The following is a 27,670-nucleotide window of genomic DNA, read 5'->3' as shown; positions in this document are numbered from 1 at the left end:
GATCAGGAAAAAGACAAGGATGTCCACTCTCACCACTATTATTCAACATAGCTTTGGAAGTCCTAGCCACGGCAATCAGAGAAGAAAAAAAAATAAAAGAAATACAAATTGGAAAAGAAGAAGTAAAACTGTCACTGTTTGCAGACCACATGATACTATACACAGAGAACCCTAAGTTAAATGCCCATCGACAGACGAATGGATAAAGAAGATGTGGTACATATATACAATGGAATATTACTCAGTCATAACAAGGAACGAAATTGGGTCATTTGTAGAGATGTGGATGGATCTAGAAACTGTCATACAGAGTGAAATAAGTCAGAAAGAGGAAAAACAAATATTGTATATTAACGCATATATGTGGAATCTAGAAAAATGGTACAGATGAACTGGTTTGAAGGGCAGAAATAGAGACACAGATATAGAGAACAAACGTACGGACACCATGAGGGGAAAGTGGTGGAGCAGGGGTGGGGTGTGAAGAATTGGGAGATTGGGATCGACATATATACACTAATATGTATAAAATGGATAGCTAATAAGAACCTGCTGTATAAAAAAAAAATTGTTTTAAAAAAGAATGCATACTAAAATCTCTAATGTAACCATTAAAATAATAATAAAAGATTGTAAAACTTCCAAGGTAACAGAGAGAAAATGTGGAATGGTAAACAAACAAATAAACTCAATCCAAAAGAAGGGAAGAAAAATAGGAACATGGAACAAGTAGGACTAAAAGAAAGCAGTTAATATAATAATAATTTTCAACCCAACTATGTACGTGATTACATTAAAAGTAAGTGAACTAAATGCTCCAGTTAACAGAAAAAAGTAGTCAAATCCAATAATATGCTGTATATATAAGAAACACATTTAAACATATGGGGCTTCCCTGGTGGCGCAGTGGTTGAGAGTCCGCCTGCCGATGCAGGGGACACGGGTTCGTGCCCCGGTCCGGGAAGATCCCACATGCCACGGAGCAGCTGGGCCCGTGAGCCACGGCCACTGAGCCTGCGCGTCTGGAGCCTGTGCTCCGCAACGGGAGAGGCCACAACAGTGAGAGGCCCGCATACCGCAAAAAAAAAAATATGGATATAGAAACGTGAGAACCAAAAAGATTTTTTTTTAAAGATATGCTAGGCAAACACTAACCAAAAGAAAGCTTGTGTGGCTTCATCAATATCAAATAAAGTAGAACTTATGGCAAAAATTCTTATTTGGTGTATGGGGAGTCAAATTGTAATGTCAAAAGGTTCAATTCATCAGGAAGATATAACAACTCCAAATTTAAAATTTAACATTGCTCCAGATATGTATAGGCAAAACTGACAGAAGTACAAGAAGAAAAAGACAAATCTACAATCATAGCATGGGATGTGAACACACATCTCAGAAACCTATACAACAAATAAGACAAAACAAACTGGTGAAGATATAGAAAATCTGAAGAACATAAACAGTAAACTTGGCCAAATAAACGTATAGAACCTTGAATCCATCAACCAGAGAATACACATTTGAAAGTGCATAGCAAACATGGGCCATGTGCTATGAAACCAAACAAGTCTGAACACATTTAAAGTACTGAAATCAGAGTATGTTCTTTGCTCACAATGCAATGAAGCTAAAAATCAGTAACAAAATAATGGCTAGAAAATCCACAGTAGAAATTAGAAAATACTCTTATCTGAATGATAACAAAATGTTTTCATATAAAATTGTAGGATGCAATAAAAATAATGCTTCAAGTGAAATTTATTATTTAAATATGTATATTACAATCGATTAAAGCTGAGAACCAGTGAATAAAGCACCCCATTTCAAGAAATCATTTTTAAAAATCAGCAAACTTAAAGTAGAAGAAAATGGAAAAAGATAAGAGCAGAAATGAGTCAAGAAAAAACAATACAATACAGAGGATCAACCCAGGGAAATGTTAAAAAGGTTAATAAAATTGATAAACCCTTGGAATGATTGATTAGGAAAAAAACAATGTCAGAAATTTTTAAAGGGGACATCTCTACAGATCATACAGAGGTTAAATATATAAGAAGAAGATATTTTGAACAAATTTATGCCAAGAATCTTGAACATTTAGATGAAAGGGGCAAATTCTAGAAAACTTTACCTTTCCAAAACTTCCACAAAATGAAATAGAAAATCTGAAGTCTTAAACTATTAAATAATTATAATGTATAATTTAAAACTTTACCACAAAGAGAACACCAGGTCTTGAAAGTTTCACCAAGTAATTCTACCAGAAATTTAAAGAACAAACAATGCTGATCATACACAAACATCTCCAGAGAATAGAAAAAGAGAAAACATTTTCTAACTCACTTTAAGCATAACTTTAATAACCAAAGCCTGAGATGGACTTTGTGAGAAAGGAAAATTTGAAGTCTATCTCACTCATTCATGAAGAGAGGTAAAAAGCCTAAAAAATCATTAGCAAACCAAACATAGCACTATACAAAAAGATTAATCCATCTTGATCCAATTAGGCTTATTCCAGAAACACATGGTTGTTTAACATTTTTTTAAATGTTATTCACCACATTAACAGAATTAAGGATGAAATACATATGATTTTAATACACGCAAGAATGCTTAAATAAAATTCAATATCCACTGATGATTAAAACTCTTAGCAAAATAGAAATGAGGAAAATTCCTTAAAACTGTATCTTTTTTAAAAAAGACTACTGCAAAACCAACACATTATTGATGAAATTTTGAAAGGTTTCTCTTTAAAATCAACATCTTGGTTCTAGCCAGTACAATCAAGTAAGAAAATGATATAAAAGATAAAATAATTTAAAAGAAGAAATAAAAGTGTCATTTTTAGCAGATGATAGTACTATGGATGTAGAAATCAAAAAAATCTAGAAAAATGGCAATAAGTGTGTTTAGCAAGATTGCTGGTTAAAAAAAAATCAATATACAAACATTGAATTGCATGTTTATATACCAGCTCTAAACAAAATGAAATTTTTTCATAATAACATCAAAAATACCCAAGAATATCTAAAAATAAGTGCCTAAGAATAATTCTTTAAAAGATGTGAAAGATCTCTATGTAGAAAACAATAGAATACTATTGAGAGAATTTAAAGACAATAATACTTGAAGCTATATACCATATTCATAGGTTGGAAAATCCAATTTGTAAAAACGTCGGTTCTTCCCAAACAGGTCTACATAGAGTTAATGAAGGTTGAAAAAAGAATGTTTTACACTTTACTAAAGCATAGGATACAAATACATCATTTGTATACATCATATCAAATACATTTTTAGAGTGCGGTTTGATGACCTCACCACCCCAATCAGTACCCCCATGTCCCGTGCAGTTCATTCCCCCCCACCAATCTCCTCTACTCTCTACTCCAGTCAAACACTGATTTGATATTTATCACTACAGAGTAGTTGTGGTTGTTACAAAACTTCTTATAAATGGAGTTGCACAGTATGTCCTCTTTTGTGTCTGGCTTCTTTTGCTCAGCGCACTGTTTTTGAGATGCACCCATGTTGTTGGGTATACCTGTTGCTCCCTCCTTTTCAATGCTTGGTAGTTTTACAATGTACAAACATATTGGTTCTTTCTAGTTTTGAGCAATTATGGATAAAGTGCTATAAATATTCATTTACAACTCTTTCGTGGACATATATTTTCATTTCTCTAGGATAAACACCTAGGAGTGAAATTTCTGAGGATTCAATGCAGTCTGAAAAACCACAAATAAAATTCCTTAGTTTTTGTGGAATTTGATGAGCTAATTCTAAAATTCAAAAGGATAATATAAAGGGTTAGACTTAGTCTTAAAATAGCTACAGGTAGAAGTGCTGGCTCTATCAGAAATAAAGACATTATAAAACTTATTATAAAAACACTACAGTATGGTGCTGCTGTAAAAATAGTCAAGCAAACCTATGGGATTTAACAAAAAGGCCCAGAAATAGATCCAAACACATATGAACACTTGGTGTATGACCAAGGTGCCCCCGCTGGGTGTGAATGGAGGGACACTCTTTTTAATGAGTGGTGCCAGGAAAACTGAGTACCAAATTGGGGGAGGGGCGATGGATACTTTATTTCACATCAAACAGAAATTAAAAATTTGAAATGGTTTTTAAATCTAAATTTGAAGGGCAAAATAATACAGCTTCTGAAAGTTAATATACTAAAATATTTTCAAGAAATCTGGGTAATCAAAGACTTCTTAAGAAGAGATTTTAAAAAATCATGAACTATAAATAGGAGTAATAAACTGAGCTGTATTAAAATTGTTTTGTTCATCAAAAGACACCAGTAAAAGAATAAGGCAAACCAAAAAGTGGGAGATCTCTGTAACATGTGTAATTGGAAAATATATAATATATTAATGTACAGAATATATATAAAGAATTTCTACCAAATAAAAAAGGAAAAAGACAGGTAACCCAATTTTTTTTAATGGGTAAAAGACTGGAATAGGCAGTTCACATAAGGGGAAATTCAAATAGCTAATAAACAGGTGAAAAAATGCTTAACCTTATTCTTATCAGGGAAATGCAAATTAAGATCACAAAGAGATACCACTAAACACCTACCAAATGGCAAAAATTAAAAGTCTGACAATACCAACTGTTGTCAAGGATATGGAGCAACAGGAACTCTGGTACACTTCTAGTGGGAGAGTAATTTGAAACAATCACTTTGGAAAAGTTTGGTATTATCTACTGCCAGAAAAAAAAGTGAAAGACTTTGAAAAGGGGAAAAAAAAGTCCTGAGTGTCCAGGCTAGCGCCCCTCCTATGTTATCCTGCCTTTCATTGTCTTTGAGCTATTCTACAACTACTTAAGTTGTAGAAACTACTAAGAATACAAATGCTTCTTATCCATACAAATGTAAATGAATTGTGTCTGGTAGAATGCAGTGGATGATTGCACCGCATCTACTCAAATTCATTTCAGCATCCCTTGTTGCCTACATATGTGTGGGTCTTTCAATACTCCTTTGAACTAGTTGTAACATCTTATTGGTTCTCTCATTAATTGATGTGTCAAAAGAAATCTCTGACACATGTTCATTTTACATTTGTATTAGAGTAATGATTTTATTTTTTTAAAAAAGTATTGTTTAACGTCACTAAGGCTGAATATACATTTATCCTATGCCCCAACAATTCCAACCAACAGAAACACGTGCATCTGTGCTCCAAGAGACATGTGCAAGAATGTTCATAACATCATTATTTATAATAGCTAAAAACTAGAAGCACCCCAAATATCCATCCATGGCCAAATGGGTAAAGAAACTGTAGTATATTAGGATAATAAAATGTAGCAAGTGAATGAATAACAGTTACACAGCACAAGAGGGAAGAATCTCAGATACAAAATGCTGGGGAAAAAGTAGCCAAACAAAAAACAATATTTTACTTTATGACTCCATGTATATGAAATTCAAAACAGATACAAAACTAAACCACAGTGTTTAGAAATATATGTTTAGGTGACAAAACTTCTAGTAATAATTTATTTGCTTTTCTTTATAAAGTCAAGACAGTGATCTCCTTGGGAGTGAGAGAAGGTAATAGGAGGGGTGCTTCTGGAACCTCAGTAATAATCATGAACATGTCGAATGAAAAAAATGGCACAACGTAAAAGCTGAGCATTATGTTTTATTCAGCGTACTTTCTGAGGACTTAAGCTCAGGAGACAGCTCTCAGATAGCTCTGAGGGACAGCTCTTAGGAGGTAAGGGAGGAGCCAGGATATATAGGAGTTTTGAAGCAAAAACCAGGCAGTCCGAACATCAAAAGATTACTGTTAATTAAAGAAAACCAGACATCTCAAGTTAATGATTTGAGCGCTTTTCTATGTATAGGAAGATGAAAAAGTCTGGGCTCACTGAAATCATTCCTTTGATATGTACCACAGCTATCGGGGGCCAGTATGCTGTGTTTTCCATCCTGAGTCTCCTCAGAATGCACTGTTGGGGGATGGCTGCAGTTACTGATGGCTTGATGGTGAGCAGCCTGTTTTCATCCTTGAGTTCCCTCTGGGCTCATTGTCGGGGGTAGCTGTAATGTGATGGCTTGTTGAGTTGCAAGATCCTTTGTTTACTGAGATGGCAGGCAACATTTCTCATTAACAAACATTCACTTTATGATAAATCATTAGGCTATTTAATTGTTTTATGCACTTTTCTTAATGTGCATTATCTTTCACAATAAAGAAAACATTAAAAAAGAAAAGACTTCAGGGAGTGAAAAACCCAATAGCCAATTATAGGCAAAAACTATAGTAGTCACTGTATTGTCCAACAAGCAAATTTTCCACATTAATATTCCAAGTCATTAAAGAAATAGCCTTCAGAGACTATTTTCTAATCCCCCAAAGCAGTAAAGTAAATGTAATAAGCTGCTGAAAGACAGGAAGCCTAACAGACCAGTGCCAGGACTGGGTTGTTTTTTTTTTTTTCTTAAGAGGCTTTGCCAGGTTCACAAACTGAGTATTTTTAGCCAGAAGTTAAAGTTTAAGCTTTATCCTGCTTCTCTGAAAACAGAAAATTAGCTGCTGTTCAAAAGAAATTAACAGATGCATCTACCTCATTTCAAAGGAAATTGTTTCTTTCCATCTCCCCATAACTTGATACACGTCTGCATGTGTCAGGTGGCGGTGACAGTCCCTTTGTCATCAGCATAGGTGAATGTTTCCTAGGTAACCAAGCCCTCTCCCAGCAGTGCCAGCTCCTTCAATCTGTCTGGGCTGAGTTCACCAGGCAGAGTTGGCACTATCCCCGCTCGTGAGGGGATGAAAATTTAGAAAATTCAACCAACCACCCTTGGCTGTTCAGGTCTTGATTCATTTGTCAGAGTGTTAGAAGGGCATGTCTGAGGGCACTATGACAAAGGCTGCTCCACATTTACAAGACCTCCAATTTCATTCTACCTTGAGGGGAGAAAATGACTGGAGATGAGGGAAGGAGGGGACAACTGAGAGAAGAGGAAAGAAAGTATATAAACACCTCTGACACCCATGCCCTACTCTTCCAACACTCAACACCAGAATACTAACTCCTTTCTTTTCAGGAATAAAAATAATAATAGTTACTATTTATTGAACACCTACTATGTGTCAAGCACTTTACATCAAATATCTCATTTAATCTTCTTCACATTAGTCCTGACAAGTAGGCAGCTTTGTCTTCATTTTCCAGGAGGAAATGGTAGCTCAGAGAGGTTAAGTGATGTGTCCAAGATCACACCTAGTGAGAAGTCTGACCCACTGCCTGGAGGAAACTGTTATCGTCCCCACAGCCCATGAGGGCAATGATTCACCCAGTCTTTGTAAAAGGCAGCTAATTAACCACAGTCCACCTCTAGAACTCCAGAACTCCCCAGCTTTGAAATGATATATAAAGTTGCCATGAATGTTACCCCCCCAAAAAAGTAAAGTAGTAAATAAAATTTCTTACACTAGAGAAAACTTACACAATAAACTTTATCTATACAAAGTATACAGTATTCATACTGTTCCTGCCAACAGTCAGTGAGGCAGATATGATTTAGATTATAGACAGGGGCACAAAGGTTCAGAACGTTAGCTTCCTGCTCCCAGATCCCAGGGCTGTAAATGGTAGAGTGAGGACATAACTGACCTGAGTCCCCAGTCACTTCACGTAGTGGGTGTGCACACACATCACTCATGTTACCAGGGACTACGTGGATATATTTTTTTTTTTTTTGCGGTACGCGGGCCTCTCTCTGTTGTGGCCTTTCCCGTTGCGGAGCACAGGCTCCGGACGCGCAGGCTCAGCGGCCATGGCTCACGGGCCCAGATGCTCCGCGGCATGTGGGATCTTCCTGGACCGGGGCACGAACCCGCGTCCCCTGCATCGGCAGGCGGACTCTCAACCACTGCGCCACCAGGGAAGCCCCAACGTGGATATTTATAATTTATGGAGAAGCCCTCAGTAAATGTTGGCTGTTGTCATTATCATCCCTAATACCTCAGGTAGAAATCCACACTCCTTAACTTAGCATACAAAGTTCATCAGCATTTGGTCCCCACCTACCTCTCCAACACCATCTCCAACACTTCAGCCAGGAGCAGATATTCGCAGTTCACCCCGACCATTTTCTCCCTCATCTCCACGCTTTTGTTCTTGCTGTTCCCTCTGTTTAGAATGCTCTCTCGCTTCTCCACCTGTATAATTCCCCTGATCTTCCTAGACTCCTCTTAACTTTGTCAGCTGCTGCTTTCCTGGGGCTCCTGTGGCTGATGCCTGCCTCTCTCAGAGCCCTAGATGCCCTGTGGTGACTACACTGTGTAGTGTGGTGACTACACTGTGTCACGCTTTTTTCCATCGTCGAGCTCCAGAGTCTTGCTGGCCTCTACCTCTTCACAGAAAGTTCTCAGGAAATGCTGAAAGGGAACGCAGGCAGTCTCAGGTTCTAGGCATAGACCACAGAGAGACAGTTTTTTTACCAAAGTGATAGAAATCCTCTTCTGTCTTTCTCTATTTCCCTTTACAGCAATCCATGAAAGGCTAAAAAGCAGCTTCTCATAAAACAGTCCATAAAACTGTATGTGGTAATTAAGTGTCACTGGTCCCCAGAGCACCGCATGCAGATAAGCAGTCTGAGGGACTGCCTTCCTTTCATATACATTGGGGCTTTCTTTTTCTTTTCTTTCCCTCCCCCCAGGAGAGTTGCGCAAAACAAAAATGTTACAATGATTCCATGTTACTCCTATTTATTTTTAGGTTATGACTTTTCACTATGGCAAGGATGCGCAATTCCTGTCATATCTTCAAAATCTTCCCTACTGCTCTTCTACAAACCTAATGGGGAAATTGTATGCATCAGACACTCAGACCAACAAAGCTCAAATCCAAAGGATTGAACCGAGATGAATCAAACCACCTGCCTCTAAAGACAGGCCCAAAGAAAAAGAAGGTGGAGGAGGGACCTTGCTTTAAGAATATGAGATATGGGAAACCAGGGAATGTAAATGGAATCGTGTAAGCTTAAGGCCAGGCAGTCTGGGGTTGAATGCCAACTCTGCCACTGACCATTGGGTGACCTTGGACAGCTCACGTAGGCAGCACCAGCTACATAATTTGCAGGACCCTGTGCAAAATTAAAATGTGGAGCCTCTTGTTCAAAATTATGAAGAATTTTTAGACAGCAACTGCAGAACATTAAATCAAGTGTGGCCCTTCTGAGCATGGAGCTGTGATCATACATGTCACATGCCATGAAGCTGTCCCTTCATCTAGCCTCCATGTACCTCAGTTTCCTCCTCTGTAAAACTGACAATATTATAGCACCCGTCTTGCAGAGTTGTTGTAAGCATCAAATTAGAAACTCCCATATAATATAAGAAAAGAAATGCTTATAAGACAACCTGTTACATATCAAAAAATATTAGCTTTTGTCATTGTTACTTTTTTGAAAGTCAAGTTAAAAACAGTATAACTAGGGCATTAATATTCAATTACAAAACAATTCTTTACCAAGGGATTAACCACAAGGTCCTTTAAATAGCAAACTTCTTTATTTAACTATGATTCAGTTTACAAAAGACTGATGCCTGCAATATTTACTAAAAAAAAAATTTTTTTAATTTAAAAATCTATTAGGCAAAACAAAGTATCTCTAAAAATAGAAGTGAACCCAAGACAGAAAGATGGGCTTCAGACAAAATGGCTTGAGAGACATTTTTATGTACAGTCTATAGGAAAGGAGATCTCCCTCTGTTCCTACCTACCATTCTGACCTGTCTATAGGACAACATTATGTCTAGGACAGGGCTGAGGTGAAGAGCAAGGGTTCTGGAGTCAGGACTGCGTTGGACTCCCTGACCCTAGATCCACTAACTCTTTGACCTCAAGCACTTAATTTCTCTAAGCCCACATTTCCTCATCAACAATACAAATTTACAGGGAGATTACAAAACAGAGTCACAGGGGTGTTGAAGCTTTAACTGATAAATATACATATGCGGTGCTTAGCTTGAAGTCTGGAGCTCAGTACTGCTATATAAACAGGTGCCTCAAGGGCAGTAATATGAAACCACACTCTAAGTCAGGTCCAGGAAACTGCAGGCATTTAATGTGGAATGGGCCAGAAGTACCTCACTTGTCCAAAATTACAGTTAATATTACAAGCGCTACCTGTTCATCAATATCAGAAAGAACCTAAACTGTGCATTCAATGATCTAAGGGCTCAAAAGATTACTTCTAAACTTAGGATTCCCCAGGCTAAATGAAAATTTCAACACCTGTAGAAGTAGCTTCATTTGCCAACAATATTTTACATTTATTAGCACTTTCAAATGGATTGATGTATTTGCTTATCCAAACTGTAAAGATTTTACAGATGATACACTCTCATTAAAGCATGGACACACAAACTGGGCCCAGCCCAGCTCCTTGACTTCAAGGAACATGTATCTTAAATGTGACTGACTGTACCACATCCAGGGAGAGAAATGACACTGCCAAGCTTTATCTTACAGCCTTCTAGGAGAAATTCTGGCTGTGTAATCACTAAGGCCACCATATTTAGAACAAGCAATGTCCAAATATGTGAATAATGCTGCAATGAACATAGAGGTACAGGTATCTTTTCGAGTTAGTATTTTCAGTTCCTACGGCTAAGTATCCAGAATTGGATTGCTGGATCATATGGCAGTTCTATTTTTAATTTTTTTGAGGAACCACCATACTGTTTTCCACAGTGACTATACCAAGAGCGCACAAGGGTTCCTTTTTTTCCACATCCTCGCCAACACTTGTGATTTCTTATCTTTTTGATAACAGCCATTCTAACAGGTATAGGTGTGAGGTGATTATCTCATTACTGTTTTGATTTGCATTTCCCTGATGATCAGTGATGTTGGGCATCTTCTCATGTACCTGTTGGCCATCTGTATGTCTTCTTTGGAAAAATGCCTATTCAGATCCTCTGCCCATTTTTTAATTGGATTGTTTGTTTTTGTTTTGCTATCAAGTTATATGAGTTCTTTATATATTTTGTATATTAACCAATCAGACATATGATTTGCAAATATTTTCTCCCAGAATATAACCAGTTAGGCAATGATAGATAAAACACCAAGCTCTGCTATAAACCAGCACACTTACATCTTCGGCACATTTTCATTTCCAGCATTCTATTTGAAATTCTGCCTGTGTAATCATTGTAGCAAAATCATAATTGGGACAAGTAATTTCCAAATACCAACAACAATGACCAGAGTTAATCCAAGGACTCCAAGTACTCTAAAATAAGACAACAGAATATTCTCTCTGACCCAATATCTCCACCACATTTAGTGATCTGTTTAAATCCCATTAGTGTTTCCCCATTTCTAAAGGTTAAAGTCCATACTACTTTGTAGGACCTACATGGTCCTTCATGATCTGACTCCAACTATATCATCTCTTCCGGCTCCCAAAACGAACTCAGCAACAGTCATCCGCAACTTTTCACTATTCTCCAAAATGACCTGTTCCTTCATGCCACCCTATCTTTGTACCTACTATTCTTTTTGCCTGAAATTAATTAATTAAATCATTCATTCATTTGTTGACTATACTATGCTAGAAGCTAGATACACAGTGATAAACAAAATAACCATGATTTCTGCCCTTTTAGTCTTTTGACTGACAGGCAAACAAACAAATAAGCATGGTTTCGTATATTAAGAAAGTGTTATGCACACAGTAAACAGGGAGGCATAATAGGGAATATCAGGAAGCGTTCTATCTCATTGGTATAAATCAGCAAAGGCCTGTCCAAGGCAGTAAACTTTAATTTGGGACATGAAAGGTAGGATGAAATAGCCTCAAAAAGAACCTGGGGGCAAAGTATGGCAGGCAGGGGAATAGCAGCCCAAAGGCTCTGAAGCAGGAAGGAACTTGGCATGGTCCAGAGCTGGATGGAATGAAAATAAGCAGGGGACCAAGATGCAGGAGATGATTTCTCAAAAATAAGCAGGAGCAAGGTCACGAGCTGTGTGAGCCTTAGAAAGGAGTTTAGATTTTATCCAAAGTGAAATGGAAAGCCACCAAAGGGTTCAGATAAGGAAACTGACATGACCTGATTTACTCTTTAAAAGAGCACTTTGGCTTCCCCATGGAGTTATTCCAGGGTACAGGTGAAGAAGGGGAGAGCAGAGGGAAAACTGCCTGGCATTCCCCACCCAGTCAGAATGACTGTCTCATGCTCAATTACAAATTCCACCTCCACAAGGAAACTAATTCCACCAGGTGTGACTTGACCTAGTGGGTCTTCTAAATGTATCTGATTCAAAAATCTTCAAAGGCATTCAAAAAATAAATAAACTCAATAAATTTATTTTTTAATTCAGTTTATCTCATCAAAAATCAAGCAATTTTTTTTTTAATCGCCACAAGTTCCTTTGAAGTGGGCTGATTTGATACTGGAATGGATTTCAATAGTCCTAAGTGATTCTCTGCACTAGGAGGTAGAACACCAAAGTGGCGGGGGAGGGAGGATTTGTGGCCTTGTGCAAGGTTGTTACAGATACAGACCCTGGAGCCAAAGTGCCTGCGTTCCAGTCTCACTGCTGCCAAAAATGGTTTGGTGACCTTATCTAACCACTCTGTACCTTGGTTTCCTTATCTGAAAAATGGGCATTAAATGAATCAATAAGTGTAAAGTGTTGAGAATAGTGCCCAGCCCTTACTGCATATAGTAAATGCTAGCTAATAACAATAACTGTAAAATAATATGGTCAGACAAATTTTCTACTCACTAGCCCAAGGACCTTGGGCAAAGAACCAAAGTTTTCTGCAAGCCTCAGTGTTTCCTCCCAGGTAGAATAGATATGATAATAATACTATTTTTCTAATAGTATTGTTGACTTTTAAAGGAAATCATGTATATGCCTTAAATACAGTACCTACAATAAAGTGCTCAAAAAGCTTACTGATATTATTTTATCATTAAGTTATTAAATTATTGTGGGCAAGTTTCAAATAGGTTTGCCCATGCATGACTACAGGAATATTTTCTTCGGCCAAACTCCTGGATTCAAATCCTACCCCCTCCTTTAATAGTGGTACAACCTTGGGGAGGTTACATAGCCTCTCCAAGTAACCTCTCCAAGCTTCAATTTCCTCGTCTATATGGGAATGTATAATAGTACCTATTTTATGAGGTACTTGTCAGGATTAAATGAGCTAATACAAAACTATGAAGCCCTGACACAGTAGCTGTAAGTACTCAATAAATGTAAGCTATTGTTACAATTACTATTGTTCATACAGACCCTAATTTCCCTTCAAAAAGAATTAAAATTTCAGCTTCTATTTTATCTCCATTCCCTTTACCCCTCCTCTCACCCATAGTACTTGGCTTCTCTCTAAATGCTTGATAATAAACTTCCCAAAGGTAAGAGGGGAAAAAAGTCAAACACAGACCTATACAAATCTGGAAAAATAGTGAATTTCAATTGTTCCAATACAGAAATCTAGAGTGATAATTTCTTTAGGTAAGATTTTAGTATCAAAGGTCCAGGATAGGTGAGAAAAAAACAAACCCTAATTTACCAACAAGTTAGAAGTCACATGAGGAAATCTTGGCTCAGTTCAAGCAATCAACCAGGCCACTAGGGTTAAACAGCATGGCAGAATTAAATAAACATTAAACCAGCCAAGGAACAAATAATTAAGTGACATAAACCAGGGTAGGAGAGAAAGATTCTCTTAACTCCCAAATGAAAGAATGTAAAGAAAAATAAATAAGAAAACAGGTGTGGGCTTCCCTGGAGGCGCAGTGGTTGAGAATCTGCCTGCTAATGCAAGGGACAAGGGTTCGAGCTCTGGTCTGGGAGGATCCCACATGCTGCGGAGCAACTAGGCCCATGAGCCACAACTACTGAGCCTGCACATCTGGAGCCTGTGCTCCGCAACAAGAGAGGCCGCCATAGTGAGAGGCCCACGCACCTCGATGAAGAGCGGCCCCTGCTTGCCACAACTAGAGAAAGCCCTCGCACAGAAACGAAGACCCAACACAGCAAAATTTAATTAATTAATTAATAAACTCCTACCCCCAACATCTTAAAAAAAAAAAAAAAAGAAAGAAAGAAAAAGAAAACAGGCGTAAGGTGTCATTGATTCAGTTATGTGCTGCTGCTGGGGAATGAATTTTCTCCGAGAACTAAGTGAGAAAGAAAGGAAGACATGGTTGAGAAGGTCAGCAATAAAAGAGCGACTGATAGTAAAGTCAGCCTCTAGACCATGGCAAAGGTGTGTGGGGTGACAACCATGGGCTGTCAGGAATGCCACACCACTGATTTTATACCAGGAGTAGAAAAAACTCACATTTCCCAGAGAAGAATTCTTCCTGTTGGAATGGCTTGTATCACGGGACTCTGCAAGATAGCTTTATCTGCTTAGCAACCGAGTTCTATAAGCCTTCCCTTGTACAGGGCTGAGTTGACCGTTCTTTAGACATAGTCAGCTGAACCTGGTTCTGCTGTCCGTGGGTCAAAAATATTCAAAAACACTCAAATTCCAGAAAGTTCCCAAAAGCAAAACTTGAATTTGCCTTGTGCTGGCAACTATTTACATTGTGTTTACAACTATTTACATAAAATTTACATTGTATTAATTATTATAAGTAATCTAAAGATGATTTAAAGCATATGGAAGGATGTGCACAGATATATGCAAATACTATGCCATTTTATATAAGGGACTTGAGCATTAGATTTTACCTGTGGGGTGCTGGAACCAATCCCTGGCGGACATGTGGATACCTGGATATCAAGGGGCAACTGTACTAGCTAATGATCTCTATAACACCTGTACTGGAGAGGGGCTAGGAGGCCAAAGATGAAAGGGGGGAATCAGAAAAATGGGCTCCACAATAAACAAAGGCACATAAGTGGAGAGCCAGGAGAAAGCAAAAATATAGAGATTTATTTTCTTTTTTATGCCAATATGAGCCTATAAGAAGAGATTAAATCAGCAGTTTCCAATGCTTTTTGTTACTTATTAAAATCCCAAACTAGGCTATGAATCAACAAAAAAAAATAGCTATCATCTTTCACCAGGCTTCATCTTCCCCATTCCTAATGCTTAAATAATGACTTTTAAAATATGAGACTAAATCAATAATTAAGATAGTGAACTCTAGCACTAACGCATTAACTTCCATGACCAAAGCCAGTACAATCTGACTACAGAAGCTGTTTCCTGCACCCCCAGGGCTCCTTGTTAGCCAGCAGAGAAATAGGGGGCACAGAGTGAGAAAGGATTTGACATACAATCAGCAGGAAACAAATTCCTGGTTCATAAATCATCATAAACTGATTTTGAAATTGATGTGAAAGAAACAGTTTCTAGACACGCAAGAGGGATGCCACCAGTGATGGGTTCATTTCAGACCCAGCCCCTTGCTGCCAGGCACAGAGGCACATGCATTTCAACAGTCAGGGTGGCCTGAGTCCCATAGCATCAGAAAGCTCGGGGTTTAATGAGAACAATGGGGGCAGAAATCAAACGATTACAATGCTTAAAAAGGTAATTAGAATGCACTTGACTTAAATTTCTCATTAGTTTTGGTTGGGGAATACATGGGTTTGAAGCCTTCCATAACTCAGCAGCTATTTATTGAGCAGGATGTAGTACGGTAGGGCTACTTGAAGTGTGGCTGGGGGCTTGTTAGAAATGCAAATTCTTGGACCCCAGCCCAGACCTATGAAATCATAAACTCTGGAGGTGGGGCTTAGCAATCTCTGGTGTAACAAGCCCTTCAGGGGGTCCTGGTGCAGTCCAAGTTGAGCAGCATTGTGGTCAGCTTATCTGTGAGAAGCCACAGACTTAGGGATCAAGCTTTGGAGTCAGATTCCAGTCCCACTATGTGACTTTGGGGAGTTACTTATCCCCTCTAGGCTTCAGTCTCCTCTTCCACATGGAGTGCTTGGCTCCATACCCACTAAATATCCCTGACATTCATGACATGGGGCCCCAGGTGTGAGTACCCTCACCGCCCCTGACCCTGGCTCTTACAGTCTACAGTAAGAACTTAACAGTTCAGCATAGGGGTTAACACACTTTATCTGTAAAGAGGAAGACAGTAAATATTTAAGGCTTTGCAGGCCATACAGTCTACATGTCAACTTCTCAACTCTGCACACAAAGACACTAAGAAATGAATAAACATGGCTATATTCCAATAAAACTTTATTTAGGGATATCGATATTGGAATTTCATACATTTTCACGTCATTAAATCTTCTTCTTTTGATTTTTTTCAACCATTTTAGAATGCAAAACCCATTCTTAACTAGCACAATATAGATATATAACAGGCAACAGGCCAGATTTGGTCCAAGGGCTGTTAGTTTGCGGACCTTGGTCTAGTGTTCTTGCATATTGTTAAGCAATATGAACCAGTTTCCTCATCTGACAGATGAAAGTAATAATACCCATCCTGCAATCTTGTTGTGGGATAATAAATACCTGTAAAATATCTGGCAGGCTACCTGCCAGAGAGAAGGCACCCGGCAAAGGGTACCTGCTGTCATTATTACATGAAATGTTCATCGCATGAAAAAATGCTAACACTGATTCAGGAAGACTAGGTGGAACCAGGCAGGAGTACAATGCAGAAGGACAGGCAAGCAAGACAGAGCTGCAGGTTTACAAATCGATTTGCTCTAAGCACCATTGGACATATGTCTATTAGCATATTGCTGACTTTATAGACACAAATAAACAGTCAAAAAGTAAGCAAACTGGGGCTTCCCTGGTGGCGCAGTGGTTAAGAGTCCGCCTGCCTATGCAGGGGACACAGGTTCGTGCCCCAGTCCGGGAAGATCCCACATGCCGCAGAGCGGCTGGGCCCGTGAGCCACGGCCGCTGAGCCTGCACGTCCGGAGCCTGTGCTCTGCAACGGGAGAGGCCACAACAGTGAGAGGCCCGCGTACCGCAAAAAAAAATAAATTAATAAATAAGCAAACTGTAGAAAGGAACTCCAATCACCTCTCCTGACTTGAAAGAAGACATGTGGTTTATTCTGGATGTCTAAATTGCTGCCATATGTGTACCTCCCTCCTAGAGCAAAGGAACTATTCAAATAAAAGTGTATAAAGTCTGTCTCTGATCTCAAAGCCTCCAGGAGTTCACATGACCACACTGAGACCAAAGCAGCACTCTCCTGGGAGAATTCACAGCTGCTCAACATCTGGGGGGCCAATCAGGCTCAGAATATGGAAAAGCTTAGGACTCCATTTCAGATGAAATCTCAAGCGCTCATCAAAGGCTCAAATGTGTATCCCTGGGTCTGGCACTCATTACTTGCTCTTCATTTGCTTTTTCTTTGGGTGCCAAGAGTCTGACGAACAGAGGTGTCCTCCCCTTCTGATCCCTACCCTGTAGGCAATCCTTTCCCCCAGGTCCCCTTACAGTGTTCTCATTGCCTCTAAGTGTAGCAGTCTCTTCTGGTGCTAAGGATGACTACCTGCATGAACACGATGTCCTATACAGTAGCCACTATCCACATTTGGCTGTCGAGCCCTTGAAACATGGCTGGTGTGACTGAGGAACCACATTTTTTATTTCATTTTATTTTCTTTAATTTACATTTAAAACCTGATACTCGATACAACTCTTGGAAAACTTTTAAGCACTCTGGAGCAACTTAGACATGTGAATCTACTTTTTTCAACTGTACATTTTATAAAATCTAAATAGAGATCAAGTATTTGTGATGAAAATTTAGCATCCGAATTGAAATATGCTGTAATGGCAAAACATATAAAGAATTTTGAAGACTCGTGAAAAAAGAATATAAATAGCTCATTCGTAAGTTGATATTGATTACATATTGACACGAAAATGTTTTGGATATATTGTGCTAAATAAAATATATTATTGGGCTTCCCTGGTGGCGCAGTGGTTGGGAGTCCGCCTGCCAATGCAGAGGACGCGGGTTCGTGCCCCGGTCCGGGAGGATCCCTCATGCTGCGGAGCGGCTGGGCCCGTGAGCCATGGCCGCTGAGCTTTGCGCGTCCAGAGCCTGTGCTCCGTGGCGGGGCGGGGCCACAGCGGTGAGAGGCCTGCGTACCGAAAAAACAATAACAACAAAAAAAATATATATATATATAATTAAGTAAATTCTGCCTACTTGTTTTTGCTTTTTTATTTATTTATTTTTTTGCTTTCTTTTTAATGTGGCTCTTAGAAATGTAAAATCCTGGACTGCACTGTTACAGAGCATTAAATAAAAGTATTATTGTCATTACTCAAACTCATCACAAAGCTGGAATCAGAGTCTGTGTAGCTCTGACCTCTGCAAGCCACAGTCCTCTTCCTGCCCACACCGTAGAGAACAGCCCTTCTTTCCTGGTTACCATTTTCCCTGATTGGTAAGGCAAGCCCTTCACAGAGAGAGACCTTCACATCTCTTTCTTTAGTCAGGCACACGGTTGGGGCCAAGAATAACAAACAACAAGACCAGGAATCGTAGCCCTGCTCTCCACAGGTGGGTATTCCACTTGTCCCAAGGAGGAGAATTGTCCCAGGACAGTTGCTTGCTCATTCCAATCCTTAAAATCTAAGATGAGCTCCACACGCACATTTTAATCGCACATTATGACTCATTCCCATGCAGGACACACACGTTTTACTTCCAATTCCCTCGTGGTCATGGTCTTCTCAGAGCAAGATGCAAATAGAGCTTTCATAACTGACCAAAGTTTTTATTTTGTGTCTGGTAAATGCACAGCTAATAAATTCCCTAGGAAACACAATAGCCTTTGAAATTAGAGAGAAATCCCTTCCAGAAAAGGCTTTTACATGCAAGAGTTTTCAAACCTCAATAAATACTAAGATACGATTGAATGAATGTGGGCGCACACTTATATTTACTATGTATATGTAGAGAAACACACATTTTTTTACACAAACACTAGAATGACTTAAGTACAGGACCTCTCTTTGAGTCTCCACCCCTCCACATCACACAGGAAATGAGAGACAGGCCTGGAGATATGGGGTGTGGGCAAAAGGCTCTCTGAAAATGTTACCTACCCCAAGGCTGCTGTTTATTGAAGTCCCTGGATGCCCTAGGCCAAGATCTTTGATTTACTGACTTTAAATCAAGTTAAAATCAGAAGCAGGGCCTACTCTTAAATTTGAGTTGAGGAAGAAAGAAAACAACAGTGAAAGCACAGGTAATCTCTTCACCGCATTTGAGCCATTTTCTTTACCTTCCTGCTGACACACCTTGACAAAGCTGCTAACAAGGAAAGGAATTAACCAATTTGGAGTTTAGCTCCTCTCCCTTTCCAGGCTCTGGTGGAAGTGCTAATTGGCAGTAAAACACATAAAAGGTGTACGTCAGAGTGGCCAGGGACCAACAGGATCTGGATAATCCATAAATTGAACAATGACCCTTTTAATAACCAGGATCTAACTGCAGCTTTCTGTAATGGGATCCTGGTAACACTTGTAAATCTACTCTGTTCAATTAGAAAAATGCCTTTCTCCACTTTTCCCAGAATCCAGGAAATAGAGAACTCATCCAGTTCCCAACCCTCAGGCATAAGCATGTGTAAAATTCTCAGAAACAGCTGAATATGTTCCTCCTGGGGAGGAGATATCATAACTTTCCCCAGTCATCTGCTGGAAAGCTTAATGGGTTCCCTCTGCTTGCCTCAAATCTAAACTTTTTTTCTCCCACCAGCCCCAAGAAAGGTTTCCTTGATTCAAGCTGTTATCTAATTATTAATGATACCAATAATAGTTTTGCCACATGTGTACTAGTGCATTCTGCTTTACAAAGTGCATTCACAAACTTTATCTCTTTTGGATTCCAACACTGCCCCAGGGGGGATGCTCGCTGGGAAGCCTGAAGCTTATATAATCTGTGGGTCTCTTTAAGAAAATGAATATAAATTATAAATACAAACATGCCAGAACCTCTTCCCAGAGCCTTGAAGGGGCCCTGAAGCTTAGCCTAAGGGTAAACCTAACTCTATCACTCCGCTCCTTCACTCCCACCTTCAAAGGGACTTGGGGGTTTCTCAGGAAAGAAGGCTGTGGTCATGTGACTTGCCCAGGATCAAAAGGCTGTTAGTGTTAGAGGCAGACTTAGAACCTTCTTATTTCCCCAGTCTCTGTGGCCCCTCTATATCCTCTAGTTCCTCTGTCACAAAGGAAATTCTGAGGAAGGAACAAATAAAAATAACACAGCTAAAAGAGAGCTCTATCAGGAGATTGTTAGGAAGCTGTCTAGACTCAAAAGATGGTGAAATAAACTCAAAGCACCTATAAACATTCACTGAATTGGCACTGAAGGTAAAATACACACTACAACACTACCCAGAGCCTGAGTCAACCCCACCTTCACCACTTACTAACCATGACCTGGGGCAAGTTAGTTTGCTTCTCGGAACCTCAGTATCTTCATTTGTAATAAAAGTTTACGTGAGATGATACATGTAAAGCACTCAGCCCAGGACCCAGCCTGAACACACTAGGTGTTCAATAAAGAACAACTGCTATTGCTGCTGTTCTTCTCAATTCATCCAAAAAGCAAAGCTTTTTACACAAGCAACTCATTCCCCAAAGTGTGCTAATAGAATTTGCAAAACCATCTGCTCAGTCACAATAAGCCCAAAAATTAGGCAGGGCAGCTACTGAGACTTCAGCATTCTTTGGGCAGCAGAAAGAAATGTCATAGCAGATTTATTAAACAAAGTGCCTTGTCTATTCTACTTGCTGGGGTTATCGTAGAGTTTCAGGTTTGCAATCTGTGTACCTGTGAAGTTTCTGTGGCTTTCCAGTCTCAGTGAAGCCATATTCTTTTCCAATCCTTTGAAACCTCATAGTTTGAGAACCACAAATTGTGGTGGGGATGCTGAGGTCTGTTGTTTGTTTTTTGCTTTTGCTTTTTTTGTTTCTATTAACCCAGGGAACCGAAATGATCATGACAAAAGATACTCTTATACTTTTCTTCTTTCTTCTTTCCAGTCCAGGTCTCTCTTCTCCCTCCCTCTATATTTCAAATTGGCTCCAGATTTTATGAGAAGCCCTAACAGATCTAAAAGAAACAAACTGAGAAGGAACTTAAGGAGAAAACTAATTGATAAACTCTAATCTGCTTGCTTATGCTAGAGTGAAAAATCCACGCATGTTTAAGAAGAATTAGGCTGCTCCTAGAGGAGACCAGGTTAGGCTGTTGTCTGTAAGTAGCATCTCAAAAAAATTAAATCATTTATACATTCAACATTTAGGAAACACTTTACTGTGAGTCAGACTAGTTGCTATGGATATCAAGTTGAATAAGACAAGGCCTTTTCTGCCCCCAAGATTCAATTAGGTAACTACCAACACCACCACTACTCGTATACTCACTAGGTATACCTTTCTTCTCATTGAGTCTGTAATCTTACTTAGGGCAAGAACAGTATTCATTTACATATGCTTAGTAAACACTAGCTGATAGACCTACTAAAGGCCCCTGTGCTATATGAGTTCATAGTAAAACAAAAGAGTTGAGCTTATTTACAGTACAGGGTAATACTTGCTGCTACAGAGACAAGAACCAAACCATGGAGCCACAGAGGAAGCCTGAGGCAGGGGAAGACTTGACCACAGATGTGATGCTGAAATAGGAGTTGAAAGATAAATTGAACTCTCAGTGGAGGAAAAGTGATAGCAGAGGGAATTTCCTGCAGAGAGAACAGCATGTACAATTACAACTACTACCTAATAATTATCAAGGACTTATTATGTGTCAGGTTCTGTTCTGTAGAAATTAGCTCACTTATTCCTCATAACCTTAAGAAGTAGGCACTGTTTTTGCTCCCATTTCACAGATGAGGAAACTGAGGCTTAGAAATTTCACTGCTGGAACAGGTTGGTCTGACATCAAAGACCAGGCTTTCAATCCCTGTGATATACTACAAAGGCACAGAGCCACGAAAGGAGGTTCTATATCTGCAGACTTGGAATTCATTTAGTTAAGTGTCTAGATCATGAGGAAGGGAGTAGTAGGTGGTGAGGCCAGATATGTGGGCAGGGGCCAGATTCTGAAGGAACTTGAATGCCAAGCTAAACAGCTGGGTTTACCCTGCAGGGCCTGGGGAGCCAAGACAAGCAGTTAAGCCTACAAATGGCTTGATCAGCACTGCACTTCTGCACCATAATCTGAGAGTGATGTGGAAGATGGGCGAGATTACGAGGCGCCTGAAGGAAAGGAGGCTATTTCAAAAGACAGACCGAATACTAGGCTCTAGACAAGGCAGAGGTGATAGGGATAGAGAATAATGGGCATATTTGAGAGATTTCCTGAGACAGAATTGATGCAGTATGGTGAAGGATTAGATCTGGGGCAGTGGGGGAAAAGTAAATAAGAAGACACCAAGTCCATAACTTGATATCAACATTCATCAAATTTCCCATCAATCAAGACCAATGTAGGGACTTCCCTGGTGGTCCAGTGGTTAAGACTCCGTGCTTCCACTGCAGGGGCACGGGTTTGACCCCTGGTCCAGGAACTAAGGTCCAGCCAAAAAAGCAAAAAAAAAAAAGGATCAATGTCATACGAGGACAGGTGACTGGTAGAGAAGATAACAGCAGCTTAGTCATGCACCTACTGTGTTATTGTCTAACTACTCCAAGTTCCTAAGTATCATTAACCTGGCAAAACCATAATCTTCTCCAAGGCAGAAATAAGTGTCTGTGTCCACATGTTCACTCAGTTTCCATTTCAGTACTGAATCCAAAAAAAAACCTTAATACAATTCACTAAATATGTGTTAAATGTCAAAGGTATACGTGATACTGTTCTCAAAAAAGTACCTGCTGACCAAAGGTAGAAATCATAAAAGAAAATACAAACAGCTTTTATTATATAAAATACTAAAGTATCTGTAATTTATAAGAGAAGAAAAACAAATGACTTCTATAAATTTAAGCTTTATTTCACTAATAACCAAATAAATACAAATGAAATATCTTTCTTGTCTACCAAATTTTGAAGACTTTTAAAACACCCCATGCAAAGAGACTGTCCCTTGACTTCATTATTCACAATGGCACAGCTCCCCAGGAGGGTTGCCTAACCAGGAGCATGGCAAGAAATGAACCTACTAAGACTTGAGGTTGTTTTTTCTGCAGTAAACTAGCCTATCCTAACTAATGTGCAGATATTCCCATTTAACCCCTAGAATAACCCATTGAGGAATGCATGATCATCTCCATTTTAGAAACTGAGGCAGTGAAATCAAGAAACTTGCTTATGGTTACACAATTAGTAAGTGGTGGAGCCATAATTAAAATCCACATATTTCTGGCTTCAAAGCCCATGCAACGTGGAGTAAGTATGTATTCCACAATTAAATGATTATTGAGGTAATCATTATTCTGTTATGAGAACCAGCTCTACACATGGGCAGAATGGGCCCTTACCACGCACAATACCTTGAGGGGATATTCTGTATGCCCCAAAAGACCACCATTTGCTGCCATGGTATAGGCTCCTCTTCTTAGCTAGTCAAAGATTCCTATTTAGGGTCACTATTGTTTAGGCAATAATGATACTTTAATCAACCTCTTTGTATCTCGGGATAATAAGATCTACCTCAAAAATCTGCTGAGAAGAGTAGATTTTGCCCACAGAATAAAGTTGACCCTGACTCAAAAGTTATCCTTCTAAAACACAAGCTTCATCACAGTAAATCATATTCAGTCTTCAAAACACAGCTCCAAATCATAAGTAGGAACCCTATCCTAATTATCCAATTAGAGGGTTCATTGCTTTCTCCCTCCATGCTTCTGTTATGCCTTCCACAGGCCTATTATTCTTCCCATTGTAACACATTCATTTACTTTTCCATCCCCCTTACTATACTGTAAGCCAGTGGAGAATGGAGTCAATGGCCTATGCATCTTGTGATATCAACACCAATACGGCAGAAAATATTTCATTAAAAACAACAACAACAGTATATCATTTTACCCTCACAAAACCCTATCAGGCATTCTACAACTTGGGCAAATTGAGGTTGCAAGTTGCAGTGACTATCTAAAATCATATGCAGGAGAAAAAGCTTGCACTGAACCCAGGTCTCTGGACTCTCCACTCCACCATGCATGGCCTTTCAAAGACAAGGGGAAAAGGCCCACCAGAGGCCATCAAGACCATCACTGCACAAAGGTACTTTGTTTCTCAAAGGTGGTAAGGACTCTGAACGGTATTAGGGCATCTTAGAAAGTCATCATCTGGGAAAGTACAGAGTTAAAATATAAAGAAGGTTGGCAGATCTGGGTCTAAGTCCAGGCTCACTCTGTCCTTAACCCTGTTCCCTTGGGCAAATCTCTTAAGCTCGGGAGCCTCAGCTTCCCCATCTGTAAAATGAGGTTTTAAACAATGATACTCACCTTACAGGGTTTGATGTAAGACCAAGAGTTATATTATATGAAACGGGCTGAGGATATAGTAAAGATTAATTAAATTGTAGTTGTTATTATATGTGAGGAAAAAATAGCACCTATTGAATGCCTGTGCCACAAAGTATTTTTCATATATTATTTCATCCACAGCAACCCTGTGGAGTATTACAACCCTGAGGTGCTATTACTTTAATTTTATATTGAGGAAACTGAGACTCAGAGACATTTAAGTAGCTTATCCAAGGTCACGCAGGTAGCACTTGGCAGAGCCTGCATTCAGACCAAGGTCTTTCTGAGTCCAAAGCCTTTGCTCTTTGCAGTTTACCTGTCTGCACCCCAGATTAGTTTCAGCGGAGAAAAAAATAAAGGAGGAATCAGATATGCCCCAAATGTCTGAGGTCAGTGTGAGGGGCTGGAAAGGGAAGGAATGGTTGGATCAGATTCACTTGTAGCTTGGGATGTGTATTAAAAATGTTTGGAACATGTGCAAGATGAGGCAGGGGAGAAATCAAAAGGGAAGAAGACAGCCAACAATAAATGTCACGCTCCTTAACTTCTCTTTCAGTTAATAACACAATAAATAGTAGAGATGACTCATCTTCATATTTCAGTCCTTGGGCTAGGAGTCTCCAAGGTAAAAATCCCATATGGAAATACCAAGGTATTATTTCCTCTTGATCTTGCTACCATTATGTCCCAGAAAATGTTCTGAAACCAAACAAAGGAAGTTCAGAAAAATCACAGGAAATACCTCATCTCCTTTACTCTAAGAAATGGAAACAAACTCTACTAGGTTAGTCTCTTACTTGCACCATTAACACCAAGGCATGTTGGAAGAGGATTCAGGTAACTAATACAGCAGTAGATGGCTTCAAATCATCCTACAGAAAAGTAAATGCTCTTTCACAATAGCACAACCAAAACACTTGATTTCTGGTGTTTTCCTCTGTCACACACGGCTCTCCCAAACTCGGAACAAACAGGCCTTTCGTTCCCAGTCAAGGCCCAGGAAACTTTCATGCTGTGAATGTTTTTGGTTCATGCAGTCAGGTTAGGCACGAGTAGAAACAGTAGTCAGAAAAACAAACAAACAAACAAACTCCCTATGGAATAAAAAGTTCTCAAGTGAGGCACTCGTACCAAGTTGTCCCACCTGATGCCACAAGAACCCAGAAAGATGCTCAGTCCAGGCTAAGAACACACTTGGAGAAAGAAAACTCAACAAAGAAGGGGTGGCTGAACAGACTCTGATAGGGAGTGAAATAATTTTGTCTGTTTATGAGCAAAAGGGAGGTTTGTCTGTTTAAATTTATAAGCAAAAGGAAGGCTTGAAATTCTCGACTAATAAATACACCCTCTTGTGAACTTTTCCGAAGTAGAGCTAACAGCATATAGAGTTAGCAGATCTCACAGAAAACTCATTCCTAAGGGAATACCTGTAAACTCTGAAGTTTCTATCTTCATACGATCAAATGTTCGGTAGAACTCCCTCTGCACTCTCACCCCCATTCAAAGCGCTGTACCCCTCAGCACCAATAACCCATGTCCAGCCTTTCCTTTTCTCTGCGTGGCCCCAGAAAGGCCTCAGGCAACAGAGCCGCGGGACTCGCGGGCGCACCCCTCCCCTCCCTGCCATCCCCATTATTCGGCACACAGCCCTGCTCTCCCCTGGAGCCAACAGTCTGCAGCTCCTTCAATGCAGGCGCGAGAAGCAGGAATGGTCGGAAGAGAAGCCGTGCCAGCTGCATGTTTCAGAATCTCCCTCCCTATGCATTTGCCAAACGAACAAAAAGAAAAGCAACGCCAGGAAAAGACAACTGAGATGAGGATGCCGTGGGACCGCGGCTGGCTCCACGCCTCTTAGCAGCAGGAGGCTGCCCAACCACGCGTCCAAGCCATAGATGCGAGTCGTTACCTTCAGGATGCAGGCCATGGCGCTCCGCCGGCCCTCCTGCCACCGAGCAGCGGGGCGCCTGGGTCAGGGGCAGTCCAGGCGACAGGCTGGAGGTTGGTACCGCTGCAGGACCGCTCCAGCCCACATTCCCGCAGATCCAAATAAGGGGACCGCGGTGAGAGCTGCGCGGGCACAGGCCCCGCCCCCCGAGTCGTGGGCCCGCCCCCGGCCCCGTCCACTGGCTGGCGACCCGCGGGACCCCGCCCCCCAGGTCACGTGCCATCCCGGGCGCCGGCGGCTGCCCCTCGGTGCTTGCTACTTTTTCTTTTCTCTTTTTTTTTCTGTAAACGTTCTGTAGTTCATTGTATATAAAGTCGCTCAACAGCAGGCAGGAATCTGGGTCCCGCTGGGAAGAGAAAGTGGCCTTTTCTTCTCCTCCATTCGGTCTCCCCTAACAGAGCAGCGAACTCCTAGCAGACACTTCACACTTTTTAATTCAGTGGGTTTGGAATCACCCCTCCACAGGCTTTGGGTACATCAAAGGATTCTTCAAAAGTAGCAAACAAAATTCTCCCTGAGCTGTTTAAGGAAAGAGCCTTCGCTCTGCTTAAAGACTCTGTGATGGCCTTACCTAAAAATAATTTGCCATTAAAAGGGAGCACAGCGGGCTTCCCTGGTGGCGCAGTGGTTGAGAGTCCGCTTGCAGATGCAGCGGACATAGGTTCGTGCCCCGGTCCGGGAAGATCCCACATGCCGCGGAGCGGCTGGGCCCGTGAGCCATGGCCGCTGAGCCTGCGCGTCCGGAGCCTGTGCTCCGGCAACGGGAGAGGCCACAACAGTGAGAGGCCCAAGTACTTGAAAATTAAAAAAAAAAAAAAAAAAGGAGCACAAATACAAATACCTATCCCCGAAAGATGCCGTGAGCCGTATACTGTGTATGATACGTTTTGTTTGTAAGTACACACACACATGTATGTATGTGTGTGTATATATAATGCATTGCTTTTTCCTGCTTTAAGCTTCTGTGTTTGTGAAAAAATGTGTGTATACATAAATATACTGTAAATAGCATATATGTGTATATGAAAATATAGTATATTCTCATATATACATTAATTGTATAATTAATATATAAATTGTGTGCGTGTGTGTGTGTGCACGGGCGGTCGCGCACATGCACAGGACTTAGCTCTTTCCTGCAACAAGTTTAGAATTTGATGAATTTTGTTGCAACTTCAGTAACAAGGTTAGATCTACACATTCCTATTAGGACTGGAAACCCAGAGAGGCCATTTTTCACCATCCAACCTGAACTCTCTGATGCTAAAACACAGGGTGAT

At 40.2% G+C, this 27,670-nt stretch overlaps 1 protein-coding gene across 4 annotated transcripts in view; it reads right to left on the bottom strand.

Annotated features, from left to right (window-relative positions):
- Positions 1–26,461, bottom strand: part of ST6GALNAC3 (ST6 N-acetylgalactosaminide alpha-2,6-sialyltransferase 3) — a 565,989-nt gene extending 539,528 nt beyond the window's left edge. For all 4 annotated transcript variants that reach the window (XM_024734653.1, XM_024734655.1, XM_024734656.1 and 1 more), the window contains exon 1: positions 26,352–26,461. In XM_024734653.1, coding sequence (XP_024590421.1) covers positions 26,352–26,369 — 18 coding nt within the window. In that variant the 5' untranslated portion in view covers positions 26,370–26,461. The remainder of the gene's footprint in view (positions 1–26,351) is intronic.
- Between the last annotated feature and the right edge of the window lie 1,209 nt (positions 26,462–27,670).

The sequence above is a fragment of the Neophocaena asiaeorientalis genome, unplaced genomic scaffold (genome assembly GCF_003031525.2).
Source record: "Neophocaena asiaeorientalis asiaeorientalis breed wild unplaced genomic scaffold, Neophocaena_asiaeorientalis_V1.1 scaffold15, whole genome shotgun sequence".
Taxonomy (NCBI): Eukaryota; Metazoa; Chordata; class Mammalia; order Artiodactyla; family Phocoenidae; genus Neophocaena; species Neophocaena asiaeorientalis.
The sequence above is the reverse complement of the archived record's forward strand: the minus strand, read 5'-3'. Positions and strand labels throughout refer to the sequence as shown.